This window comes from Trichosurus vulpecula, chromosome 4 (assembly GCF_011100635.1).
Source record: "Trichosurus vulpecula isolate mTriVul1 chromosome 4, mTriVul1.pri, whole genome shotgun sequence".
Taxonomy (NCBI): Eukaryota; Metazoa; Chordata; class Mammalia; order Diprotodontia; family Phalangeridae; genus Trichosurus; species Trichosurus vulpecula.
In genome coordinates this window covers 144,572,575-144,587,209 of record NC_050576.1, presented here as the reverse complement: position 1 = coordinate 144,587,209, position 14,635 = coordinate 144,572,575, and the positions used below count along the sequence as shown (strand labels likewise).

General features: G+C 34.5%; 1 protein-coding gene across 5 annotated transcripts in view; it reads left to right on the top strand.

Annotated features, from left to right (window-relative positions):
* Positions 1-14,635, top strand: part of RYR2 (ryanodine receptor 2) — an 828,134-nt gene that overhangs the window by 377,670 nt on the left and 435,829 nt on the right. For 4 of the 5 annotated variants that reach the window (XM_036753924.1, XM_036753927.1, XM_036753925.1 and 1 more), the window contains exons 13-14: positions 5,556-5,720; positions 12,491-12,612. In XM_036753924.1, coding sequence (XP_036609819.1) covers positions 5,556-5,720; positions 12,491-12,612 — 287 coding nt within the window. Of the gene's footprint in view, positions 1-5,555; positions 5,721-12,490; positions 12,613-14,635 lie in introns of those variants that run through there. The other variant, XM_036753928.1, reaches the window with a different exon arrangement.

Below are 14,635 nucleotides of genomic sequence, written 5' to 3'. Positions count from 1 at the left end.
CACAATGTGAGATTTTAGTTTATGCCTAGGTTCTGCCAAGCTACTTTCTAGTTTTTCCAACAATTTTTTTGAAATGGCAAGTTTTTACCATAAAAGCTCAGCTCTTTGGCCTTATCAAGCACTAGATTATTATCAAGCACTACTGTAGATTATGTACCTAATTTATTACACTGAACTACTACTCTATTTTTTAGCTATTACCTGATTGTTTTGATGATTAACATTTTGTAATATAGTTTGAAATTTAGAACTGCAAGGCCTCCTTTCTACACATTTTTTTTATTCATTGCTTTGGTATTCTTAACTTTCTGTTCTTACATAGAAATTTTTAAATTTTTTTTAGCTGTAAAAAATAATTCTTCGTTAGTTTGATTGGTATGGCCCTGAATAAGTAAATTAACTTAAGTAGAATTTTCTTTTTTATTATAATAATTCTGCCTACTCACAAACAATTAATATTTCTTCCATTGTTTAGAGCTGTCTTTATTTGTGTGTAAAGTGTTTTGTTATTGTGTTCTTTTAATCCCTGCGCTTATTTAGGCACATAGATTCTGAAGTATTTTATATTGTTTACAGCTATTTTAAATGGAATTTCTCTATCTCTTACTGCTGCAGTTGTTGCTAGCGTATAGAAATGCTGTTGATTTATGTTGGTTTATTTTTATATCCTGCCACTTTGCTAAACTTGTTAATTGTTTCAATTAGTTTTTTAGTTAATTCTCTAGGGTTCTCTAAGTATACCATTATGTTATCTACAAAGAGTGATACTTTTATTTCCTTATTGACTATTTTCATTCCTTCAATTTCTTTTTTTTTTGGTCTTATTGCTATACCTAGCATTTCTAGTATATAATGTTGGATAAAATTGGTGATAATGGACACCCTTGCTTCATTCCTGATTTTACTAGAAGGCTTCTAGCTAATCTCCATTACAGATAATTCTTGCTTATGGTTTTAGATAAATACTATTTATTGTTTTAAGAAAAGCTCCACCTTTCCCTGTTCTCTCTAGTATTTTTTTAAAATTTGAAATGGGTATTGTACTTTGTCAGAGGCTTTTCCTGTTATCAGTTGATATAATTGTATGATTTTTATTCTTTTTGTTATTGGTATGGTCTGTTATACTGATAGTTTTCCTAATATTGAACCTGCCCTGTATTCCTGGTATATATCCCATTTAGTCATAGTTATGATATTTGTGATTTGCTGTAATCTCTTTGCTAGCATTTTATTTAAAATTTTTACATCCGCATTCATTAAGGAAATTGGTCTATAGTTTTCTTTCTCTGTTTTAACTCTCTCTGGTTTAAGTATCAAAACCATATTTGTGTCATAAAGGGAATTTGATAAGATTCCTTCTTTACCTGTTTTTTCGAGTGGGCTATATAGTATTGAGATTAATTGTTCCTTAAATGTTAGGTAGAATTTATCTGTAAAGCCATCTGGCCTTGGGTTTTTTTTTTGTTTTGAGTTAGTTTCTTTTCCTTAATGGGCGTGACAAGTAAATGGGCAAGGAACCATCAAACAGAGAAGAGAAGAAAGTAATAGAAAATATTTTCACAAAACCCAGTGGAGAAGAGAAAGCACCTAAGAGAAGATGGTATTCAGCAGTGTCAAATGTAGTGTATACTTTGAGAAGGCTAAGTATTAAGAGAAAAAAAATCAGATTTGGCAATTAAGAGATTTTTGTTAACTTTGGAGAGAGCAGTTTCAGTTGAGTGATGAGATAGGAAACCATGTTGCAAATGTTTGAAGAATGAGTAAGAAGAGTGGAAATGAAGACATCAATGCATCAATTCAAGATAGCTTAATCAAGGACTTTGGCCCTTTGACTTATAAAGAGAGAACAGATATGGGATGATAGCTTTGGAATATGGTATGGTCAAGAGAAAGAGTGTGTGCGTGTGTGTGTGTGTGCACGCGCGTGTGCGCGTGCGTGAGCGCACGCGTGTTCGATTAAGAGACTCAGACATGTTTGAAGCCAGTAGGCAAGGAAATAGAAAATAAGGAAGGATTTAAGATTCAAGGCAGGGCAGGGGATGGGGAAGGGGTGAGGGAGGGAATGATTGAAGTTGCAATATGCTGGAGATGATTGGATCAAGATGAGATCTAATACACATATAGAGGGATTGTCCTTTGTAAGGAGAAATGACGCTTTTTTGTTAGTCTTGGAGAAAGGAAGTGAGGAAGTGAGAAAGTGAGGAGAAGTAATGAGAAGGGGTTTCAAGATGAGAATGAGAGAAAAGGGACCTTATGTCAGATGGCTTCAATTTTCTTAGTAAAGAGGTGAGCTAATTTGGGGAGGAGATAAAAGAACTTGTGTAGGCTTCAAGAGGGAAAAGAATCTTTGGAATAACTCTGCTGGTGAATGAAATAGAAAATCAATTAGAGAGGAATAAAATGACTGTCTTAGTATAGTGAGGGCCCACTTGAAGATAGATAACTTGAATTTGTAATATACTGAGTCAGTGCAGTTATGTGACCTCCAGCTTAATTTAGTAGTCTATGAGTAGAGGCCGAGGAAGTGGAGAGTGGGAATAATAAAGAGCTGAGATTTGGAAAGAGATGATCAACTATAGGACAAGGGGACAAGGGACTCAAGAACAGAAGTCAGCATATATTTGAAATACATAACCGTTGAGTTGAGATTGGAAAGAGGGCAAAGTGAAGTTAGACTAAACCTAACAATCTGAGAAAATGTTGAGGGGTAAGAAAATTAGAAGTCTTGATGATGGTAAAGAATACATTTAGAAGGGATGAGGCATAAGAAGAGGTGGAATGATAAGATGATATAGCCAGGCAGGAGAATGTCAGAGTTTATAGAGAAGTGGAACACTTGTATGTGATGATAAGGTATAGTGTGTAACCATTCCAGTGTGTACTTGAGGTGGAGAGGAGATATAAGCCTTGGTTGTAAGGAGGCTCAAGTATACAACATACAGAAAGAAATTAACATAGTAGTATAGTCTTAAATAAACCCATATGCTTCAGCTACTAGAGTAAGGGAGTCATTATTTGACAGAAACTGATGGGAAAACTAGAAAATAGTCTAGCAGAAATTAAGCCAAGAGCAACAACTCAAACTATGTACCAGGGTGAAATTCAAATACAGTTAGATATAAATGGTCACATTTTAAACAAATTAAAGGAATAAAGAAAACATTTCCTTGTGAAACTATGGATAGGGAGAAATTCATGACCAGATAAGAAATAGAGAACATCACAGGAGAAAAAATCGACAATCTTGATTACATAAAACTAATCAGTTTTTGCTTAAACAAAACCAATGTAGTTAAAATTAGAAGAGAAGCACTTAACTGGGAACAGTACTAGGTGATCAACTGGTATCATAATGACAATACTGTAAAAAGAAAAAAAAAACAAACTTTGAAAGACTTAAGAATTATTATCAACACAATGACCAACCATGATTCCAGAGGACTGATGATGAACCGTGTTATCCACTTCATGATACATGATAGATTCAAGATATAGAATAAGACATACATTTTTGGATGTGACCAATGTGAGAATTTATTTTGCTTTATTTTGCACATTTGTTACAAAGATTTTCTTTTTCTTCCTTTTCAATTTGTTATGCTTAGGAGGACTAGAGATGTTACTACAAAAAAGGAAAAGAAAAAGACAATTTTTGAAAGTTTTTTGATGCATAGAAGAGAATTGAGAATTAAGGCCAGAAATAATCACATGCAAGCAAAGCAGCCTTGAAAGTTATATGTTGAATTTGTTATGTTTAAAAAGAAATGCAATCTATACACTATAGAGACATATAGTTTCACAGTCTTTCTTTTCTGTTCTCTATATATGGAAATTATAATTTATTTTTTGTTATGTTCATAATAAAAATAATTTTAACTTTAGAAAAGAAAACTGAGGAATTAGGAAGTTTTGGAATTTGATAGAGCATTATTATGAATGTTGGATGATCTCTAACAAGGGTGGGAGTTGAAGAAGAAGTTGCTGAGCCAGGTGTTGAAATCCTTGAAAAAGGAAGAAGAGTGACCCAGTATATAACAGCTACCATGTTGTGGATTGGGTGGACAATTTTGATTGAGTAAACTTCAGAGGAGGAGGAATTTCTAAGTGCTGGTGGTAAACAAGAGTTTGGAAGTATTTGGTAGGGAGCAGGGGCATTCCCTCTAGGACTAGTGGGATGTGTAAGAAGATACAGCCAATGATGGAACTGGATGACCAAGGATGCAGTGTTATTAAAGGGAATTCAGCATTCCATAAGAGTAGAGAGTGTAAGAGAAAGAGATCCAGAATGTAGGTAACTTTATTCACTTTGAAACAGAAATTTTGAAGAGCCCATGGAAGGAGTAGGTGGCCTTGATATGATTGGTTTAGCATTAAGCAGGGTAGCAACAAAAGAGTGGAGGTAGAAGTAGGGCATGATTTTCTCATATGTGGCAAGTGGTTGATGGAAGATGAATTGTAAAACTCACAGTCTCCATGAGGTATTATAGAGAACACTGGACCAGGCCTGAATAGGTTGCCTCCAATCTCCTCCTAAGTTGCTTCTCTTCCTGCAGGATGATTAGGCTAAGGGTAGACTAGAGGAAGTGGTGGACTTGTTTACTAGTAGAGAGTGCAACTTTCATTTCTATTTCTTTCAGTTCTAATTCATGAACATTTATCAAGCACTCATTCTGTGTGAAGTATCTGACTAGTTTCTGGAAATACAGAGCTGAAAAATGATACATTTGCTGTCTTTCAAATGCTTATAATCTGGTGGAAAGAATTAAACATATATACAAATAGGTGTAATACTGGATGAAATATGAAAAAGTCCACAGAAAGAATAATTTTCATTTTTGGTAATTTCTGTGTTCTCATTTCTAAGCACTGTGATATGTATGATGACTTTGGTTTCTATCATAAGATCAGTATTATGATGTGGTAAGATTCTGAATAAGAATAGTTTTAGTCCTAATAGAGAATTTCAATAGTGGGGACAGAAAATATATGGGATACAGATCAGTATGTTGATTGGGTTCAGGGAAGGAGAAATTCTTATATTGCTGTTGTTAGTCCTTCCTTCTTGAAGAGGACCATGACATCAGGAAGATGATGCTAGGATTTGCAAGTGAATTGGATTTAGGTGAGGGAGGGTTATGCAAAGGCACCAGCTTAACTCTCTTCCAGAGCCATCTGGGTCCAGAGGCAAAGTAAAGATCAGGATAACTGGATCTGGCTCCTCTGATATTGCCAGAAAAGTTACAAAGAAATAGAATTCAATACTGGAAAAAAAAGAACAGTCAGATAAAATTTCATGAAGATTTATATAATCACCTTCATTTTTACTTTTGTTCATTTTGGGGATTTCTTTATACATTTAAGTACTTGTCACTGGAAGTTAAAATGCATAAGGCACTGTTTTTCAAGATTTCTGATTTGTGCACTAAAACTAATGAGTGGAATGTGACTTAGAGAAAGGAATTTCTTGCCTTTATTTTTGTAACTATTCTTTGCCTTTCTAATTAATACTATTATAATATAATTGTTAATATGTAACATTTCTTTCTTCCATCTAGGAAAAGCTAGACATAGGAATGAGAAAAGAAATAGATGGTATGGGAACATCAGAAATAAAGTATGGTGATTCAGTGTGCTACATTCAACATGTAGATACAGGCCTCTGGCTTACTTACCAGTCTGTGGATGTGAAATCTGTAAGAATGGGATCGATACAGCGTAAGGTAAGATTATATAAAAATACATCTTATGTTGTTTTGCATGACAAATTAACACCGTAGACTATATTAGTAATGACTCCAGTGTCCAATTTGTCAGCATTTATTGTGTCACCTATTGACAGGTCAAATACCACTATCATGAATTCTTTAGCACAATCTGATTTTGTGTAGTGGAATTTTGTTACAATTATTGAATTACTAGGTTTTTATGTCCCCAGTTTGTTGGAGCTAGAGTCAAATGTAGCCTCTCTTTATTTAATTTAAAATGAATAGAAGTGCTCTGAAAATAGTGGGGGAAATTGTGTCAATACAATGTAATTATTGTCAATTAAGAAAATATCTGTAGCTTTGCTTTTAGCAGAAATATATGCTGCAGGTATCTGAATAAATGAAATTTCCATCACTACTGTATTATTTTTCCTTATCAGATTTGTGACCCACTTCCATAATTGATATCTAATTTTCTGGTAGCTAGATCGGCCACTGTTTTCTCTTATCACAATATCATTTCTTTTTTGTCTTCTATTGATCTTCATCCAATTGTTCTCTGTTACATTCCCAACTGTAGTTTATAGATTTCCTATATGACTATGTAGTTTTGATCTAGAATGGTACTCTACTGTGCTTTTATCTAATTTGATCTTTTGACTAAGGTATACCTTTACATTGCTACATTTCAAGTTTGAACTTCATGCCACCAATTCTTTTTTTTTTTGAGCTCCATTGAGCCCTGGAAGGCAGGGCAGTTGGGGTTGAGTGACTTGCCCAAGGTCACACAGCTAGTAAGTGTGTCAAGTGTCTGAGGCTGGATTTGAACACAGGTCCTCCTGACTCCAGGGCTGGTGTTCTACTCACTGTGCCACCTAGCTTCCCCCATCCAACCAGTTCTTACTGAAGCCTGTGAAGTTAAATTTAGTTCTTTGCATTGAGATGTCTAGTTCAGTGTGATTTTCCCATATTCTTATTTGTGTTATGATATGTGAATTCATTAATATTATTATAGCATTTTTCTTTAATATTGTCTCTTGTGAATTCCTATTCCTTTTTCCTGATAGTTTTGCCATGCCAAATTTTTTACTCAGTGTGGTATCTGGCCAAGTGGAAACATGTACATTGTCTTCTGCTTTCCCTCTACAGTTTAAATATTGTTTGATCATATATACAAATCTTTAAGCAGATTTCCTGGACCTTTTTAGACTCCATCCTTTGCCAAAAGTTTGCATGTTAAGCTCTGCTACAGACATCTGAATTCCAACTAACCTATCTTACTAATTAGCTCATTTCCCAATATTGCCTTTCTCTTCTAAAACACTGTCAGTCAGTAGCTGTGACAAAAACACTGCTTGTGCTGCCAAAGTCTTCAGTTTCTTTCATTGAACTTCTTAAATTTCTAGTGATACTTATTTGGTTCCCTTCTGCTAATACCACTTATCCCCATATGAATACCCAATTGCGTGCATTGGTTATTTGGTCTTAGAAGTTTGGGGAGTCATATCCTGGAAACATCCTCTGGAAAGACAGCACATTGTACAGTTTTTCACATCAGGTCAACATATGGCTGTCTCAGTATTCCTTAACAAGAAGTCACTAGCCAATTTTTTCTGCCTCCTGTGACCAGTATTGAATGTCCCTTTTCCACTTTTAAATGCTTGTTGACTAATGGACCGACCAGTGGCATACATATTAACCACTAAGTAGTTAATTACTTGTTGGAAAGTCCCACACTCACATGAACAGTTTGTTTATGCTCCACTAGAATAGAAGTGATAGGTAAATGTCCACTTCTCTATAGTTATTGTAGTCAGAGTCTTTCAGTTCCTCAACTCTACCTTTCCCTAGAGGGCAATGCCACTTGTCATCTTAGGGTGTGTGGAATTGTGGATCTAATAGTTAGCCCCGAGCCCTAATCTATTGTTTTATACCTTCCTCTTTTTGAACACACTATATTGAATGAATCCTAGGCTTTTAGCCATGACATAGTGGAGTTGGTTCTCCATGGAAGTGGACAAGTGCTAGAATGCTGTATAGAGTGTTTTTAATCTTAGCATAGAACCACTAAATAAACAGACATTGTTTACTAATAGAGACATCAGATAATAAGTCCACTGCTGTCCAGACTCCAAAAAGTCACCCAAATACAGGATATATCTGAACCCAGTAGTTCTAGGTCATAAACAGTTTGAGTCATCTCTTAGGCAGGCAAAGGAGTATAACATCACAATTCCTACAGAAAGTCCAACTCATACTTTCCATAGAAGTAGTTATTAGGTGAAGGACATAGAAATTGGAGTCAGTCTTGGCTCATTTGTAGTAAGGTCTCTACATATGTGATCTGTTATGAAATGAGACTCAGGAGGGTTGGTGCTTCCCATTTCTTGGATCTCTGAGCTCATCCTTCCCCACCTAGTATATTGTGGAATGATAACCAGCTCCATTAGGGAGCCACATCACATACTTCTATGTCCCTTTTTCTTTGCCTTTGGCTACTGCTCACTCCAATGCTAGTGTGCCATGTACCTTCCTGTCTCATTCTCCAAGCCCAAATACCCTGCTGTTCCTTCATAGCAAGGAGGGAGAATGTGTTATTTATAGAGATGAATGTCATATCATCATTCCGTGAAGCACCAAAAAACTCCATTTCCTTCTCCAACTCAACCTTTTTTGGGGAAGAATCTCAAATTTATTAGATGGACCTCTACAGTGTTCTTCATGTCAAATTCTTCTACTGTCCTATATCTCTCTTGACACAAACTGTAGACTTCTCTCTTCTTCTTTTGATTTTATTTCCTCTTTGTTTTCCCATCGACACACTTCTTTTATAATTTTAATATTTAATTCCCTATGGCAGTCCGTAGAATAAAAGGAAACATTTCTTGAGTTTATCCACCTCTTATAGGAGAGAGATTAACTTGTGTTTTGCATACATGTCTATACCTACTTAAATCTGGCAGAAATTTAAACATAGCATAATTAATATTAGCTTTGCCTTCCATACTACCTGAAATTAAGATATACTAAGTTATCCATAACTCTTGCTGTTTACTCAAATGGAAACCATCATGGCCAACTGCCTGGTTATTCAGCTCATTTACTGCCCTGAGAATTCTGTTACTGGAAGCTCCTTATAGTAAACTTTGCCAGTCTTTTTTTCTGGGAGTTTTCGCCAGTATGATATCTTCTCTATTTGTTTAGCTGTGTTTCATCTATGAATAGCAAACTCTTGTTTATACTACCATGTATGCTGTAACTACCTGTTAGAAAGGTTTTTGTACAAGTTTATCCTCTAGCCACTTTTTGCCTCTGCCTTTTTCAGTTGTTCTTATGCCACACTCATAGACAGTTAAATAGTTTACTTGCAACTTGCCTCTTCACTGTTCTAGCACCTTCTGCTTTGTTAGTTAAAGCTACTTGCATTTAGACACCATATACAGCTTTATACGCCAGGTAACATGGTAGCTGTGTCAAATGACCTAATTAAAAAGATTTAAGCTTATCACGGACAGTAATCCTATTAGCAGGTAGCATGAACAAGAACCTCTCTTTACTAGAAGGACTCTTATTTTACCTTTTAGATTTCTTTCCACAGGCTGTAGAAGAGTCAGACTCTAATGAACAAAATGGGAACTGATTATTTTTCTATGAGGAATTAATTTGTCAAATTCAGCAGCTGAGATTGAAATAGAAATTTTTTATGCTGCATACAGTTTGTTTGTAGTCTCCATGAAATCATGAAAGGGTTGCCATTCCATTTGAGGAGAAGAAATATATCAGTCAGTAACTGGTTGGCTAAAAATGAGAGTTAACAGGGTCTTTTTTTTCTAGTATGTGAATATTCCTGTGTTCCTTTTAATGAAGTGTTAGCTGATCCTTTAAATAAACTGATTGGAATATTTATTGTTGAACTTAGTCCCTTTATATTTTGCTTGGTACCTGTTGTGTGGATAGATCAGTTATTCACTTTGTGATACAACAAACTCAGAAATTTCCACCATTAAAATGTTTTTGGGTTATTTCTATGAAGATCTGAATCTTTTTCTAAAGCAAAGTTTCTTAACTTTTTTTGTGTCATGGACCACTGGCAGTCTGGTAAAATCTTTCTCAAAATGAAGCTTTTAAAATATATAAAATGAAATATGTTGGATTACAAAAGAAACAAATGACATGGAAATGCAGTAGTCATTTTTAAACAAATTTAAACAAGTTTTGGTTAAGAGCCCTACGTCTGTAATATCTGCATAGAACCACATTACTTTAACAGTGGCCAGTATTGACCAACATAAGTTTTTAAGTATTCCCTGAGGTAAGGATAGCTAATAGTTTGAAGTGAAAAACCTAATTTGCAATTTGAGGGTAGACAATATTTTGGTTTAAACTAAACATGTGCTTTAAAGGTAGGATGTACTATAATACTGGCTTTAGCTGGGCCCTACTGTTTGAACGTGGTATTGAACAAACGAATTCTTTCTGACTACTTAAAAGATTTATTCTTTTTAACTCTTAGGGAATGTGGATAGGAGTACACATAATTATATACTTTCATATTTATTTATTGGTACCTTCATGACTATTATAGCTGATATACATCAGATGTACATGTAGACATGTGCTGACATATGTGCATATAGGCATATGTGCATATGTACCTACATCTATATATTACTAAAGGCATACTTAGACCATATATGTGTGCACACCAACAGTTTCCATGGATTCAATTATCATCTTTCCTTAGATGACAAGATTCAGCCCTTGACTCTCTCCTGAACTCTAGTTCCAGATTAATAACTGCATATTGGGCATTTTGAACTATATATTCTCATAAACATCTCAAACTCAACATGTTAAACAGATATCATTTTATTTCACCATAAACCTATTCCCTCCCTGTCCCCCTTGGACTTCCTTGTTTTTGACATCATTCTTATAGTCATCCATATTTGCAAGCTGGGAGTTCTTCTTAACTCCTCATTCTCATTATCTAGTATAACCATTCAGCTAGATGGCACAGTGGATAGAGTGCCAGGCCTGGATTCAGGTGGCCTCAAATACTTACAAGCTGTATGACTCTGGGCAAGTTACTTAACTGCAGTCTGCATCAGTTTCCTCATTTGTAAAATGGGGATCATAACACCTATCTCCCAGGGTTGTTTTGATGATCAAATGGGATAATAATTGTACAGTGTTTAGCAGGGTATCTGGCACATGGTGCAATATAAATGTTAGCTATTATTAGCATTAATACCTAATTCCTAAATCTTGTCAATTCTGTCTCCACATCCCTCACATCAATCCCCTTTTCTCTCCTTACACAGATAGCATCCTAGTTGAGGACCCCATTATCTCTCTTCATGACTGTTGCAATGGCCTCCCTATTGTTCTTACATCTTACGTCCCCTCTCCACTCATCTTCCATACAGCTGTAAAAGTGATAAAGCCCAGACCTAAGCATGCCATTCCCGTTAGTGAATTCCATTGCTTCTTGTATGTTCCCTACAGGTTACAAACTTCTCTCTTTGGCATTTAAACCTCTTCACAGACTGGATCCAATTTACCATCCTAATCTTACTATACATACATATATACATACATACATACATACATATATACATATACACACATATATGTGTGTATATATATATATATATATACACATACACACACACACATACACACATAGCCCTTCTTATGCTTTACAGTTCAAACTCCTCTACTTAACTATTCCTCACCCATGTCCTTCCATGTCCCAGCTCCATGCATTTCACCGGCTCTCACTCATATTTGGGTAGCATTTCTTCCTCATGTCCAAGTCTTAGAATCTCTAATGGTCTTCCATTAAGTTGAAATGTCACCTATATGAGAACTGTCTTGAGTCACCAAGGTGCTTGTGTTCAAAATTATGTTATGATTATTATATGTTTCCCATCCAGCCCTCCCACCTACAAATGGAATAGAAACTATTGTTTGAAGGCAGGGAGTGTTACATTTTTGTCTTTGTATCCCTAGTACTTAGTACAGTGCTTGGCATGTAATAGGTGCTTTATAAATGCCTATTGATTTACTGATTGATGGTATATACCAGATTGTATTTGTATTCTTCCTAAACTGTATTGTGATAGCATAAGTAGTCTAGGAAAAGGAGCATCGAGCAAGTTAAGAATGAGGAAACTAGAGGTCTGTCAGTGATTTGCTGATTTTTGTATGTGCTAAAATTGGATGTATTAACATTACTTCCTAAAATTACCATCCTCTTAGGATTAAGTTTTTATATACACTTAAAAATGATGTTAACATGCCCTGAGATTTAACAACATTGATGTTATTACAGGCAAAAAAAATCACCATTGTAATTAATAAAAGCTTAATTTTAAAAAATAAAGGCAAATTTTTTGGTTGGATTGAAGCAAAATTTCTTTGGAGTTCTGGTCTCACCCTTTATTGATTAACAAACTCCCATCTACAATGCCTGTGTAAATGCTAATGAAAGTTATTTTCTCTTTGTCATTCCATAGAGATTATCCTACTTATGCAATGAGGCCTTCATCAGAATTTCATTACAAAAACACAGTTTTTTTCCCTCATGTTCATCATAATATTTTAGCTTGGGAATATTCAGTTGTTAAAATGAAACAGCTCTTGGGAGCACATTGACTTGTTTTCTTCTGATATTTAACTAGGGATTTGTAATGTTTCTTTTAGACTCTGTACACAGTCTTATTCTTGCATAGATAATTGTCAGAATGGTATTTATTTCACTCATTGCTGTTTTGTTTCAGGCTATCATGCACCATGAAGGCCATATGGATGACGGCTTAAATTTATCCAGGTCTCAGCATGAAGAATCGCGTACTGCACGAGTAATCCGTAGCACAGTCTTCCTTTTCAATAGGTTTATAAGGTGCATTTCCTTTTGAATTATTTTATCTTTTTTTAAAAAAAAATTTCTCAAATTGAAGAGCATTGGAATCATACTATGGTGACCTTAATCAACATAATAGGAAAATAAATGTGATGGGATAAATCCAATATCACTTTGGAAACCAGTAGAACAGACTGAGAGGTGTTGTTTGCATGATTTGCCACCAGGCTATTTAGAATTAGAGCAAACTATTTGTAATTTTTTCCATAGTTTCAACTCATAGCTGCCGGTGTTGCTTGATTCCTCCTAGCAATACAGCCAAATGAAAGTTAGCTCATTAGTTCACTAAACTACCCAAACTTCCAGTTTCTGAATGAATTTGAAAAGTATAAAAAATTTGGAAATCGTAATGTAATTCAACCTGGATTAAGCAAATATAAATATTTTAATCAGTTAAGGAAAATATATCTACCAAAAAGATCCAAGCCAAGTTAAAAATCTGATCTGTAAAAGGTTTACAGACTTCAAGTATTAGAAACCAAATCAATGTGATTTAAATGTCAGAAATAATATTTTTAAATGTACAACCAAGGAGTGAATAGATTTTTGTCATTTCCTAACTAAACTCATTAAGTACTAGCTCCATATTTTTTTAGCATATAGTATAGGGAGCAACTATTCACATTAAGTCCACGATCCTATGATTAATGGATTATGTCTGAAAGTCGAAAGACACTTGTTATGAAAAGAGAAAGCCACAAGGAAGGTTATTGGTGGAGGTATGGAGGGAAGTACACTTTATCTTTTTTTATCCCTGAGTATCTAAGAATTCATTACACATAGTAGATATATAATAAATATTGCATCTTAGATTTTTTTCATTGAAATCCATACATGTTACCTAGAAGCTCTTGATCTTTCTGGTGTTTCTCTTAATTATGCCACATATTTAATTAATTTAATGACATAATATTCATAAAAAAATTTATTGAACCACTGGTTCAGGGGACCCATGACTATGGGAAAAAACTCTAAACCAGCTAGCTTTCTGTGGAATAAAGCCCACAAAATTCTTCAACATCCCACTACTACCAGCTATCCACTACCAGCCCTTGATTAACATTGAAGGACTGAAGCTACAAAGAAGTCATTCAGTCATTTCCATAAATACTGTCCTCTCAGATGAATGTTATATTTATTATGTTGTTTGTGAAGTTTACTGACTGATACAGTGATTACCTTAAAATGTTCCTAAGCCTTCCTACTTTGATGTCAGGGAATTATTATTATAGTAACTTAAATGTATATATCATGTTAAGGTTTATAAAGTTGTTTCTTCACAAAAAGCATTTAGTACAAGTTTTATTATCTCCATTTTATAAATGAGAAAAATGATTTCCTTAAAGAGGTCAGAGGACAGAATGATTTCTACAGCTACTAAATATTAGAATCAAAGGTCAAACCTACAGTAAAAACTGTAGACTCAGCATTTTTTTCTCCTACTGGTATAGTCTCTTTTGAGGTTTTTATTAAGAAGAAAATGTTATTTTTATCTACACTGAAAGCAGCAGTGCTCTACACTATGATACTTGTATTTTTACAGTTAACAGATATTGTTTAAAACACTGTGTCTAGGGATACCAAGACAAAAATGAAACATTCTCTGCCCTCAATGAACTTAAAGTTCTTGGGGCAGGGGACAACATATACACATAAATGTATATACAAAATAAATATAAGAGAATTTTTATAACATCAAAAAAATTAGATTCTTTTGTATTCAGCTTTGTCATTCATTTACATAATGAGACTCCAAGTGATTAAAAAATTAGTGTTTCTCATCTATAAAATTAAGGGATTATTCTAGGTACTCTCTAAGGTCTCTTTGAACTTGAAATTTATGATTCTATGATGGTACTCCATAGGTTGTTCTTGTATTTTTTTTAAACTAAGAGCAGCATATGCATATTATGCCAATTTTGAACTTTTTCACTTTTCACTTTTCCTTTTTATTTTTTCAACAAATATAGGTTAACAAAGCATGAATGAGGTCATTGACATT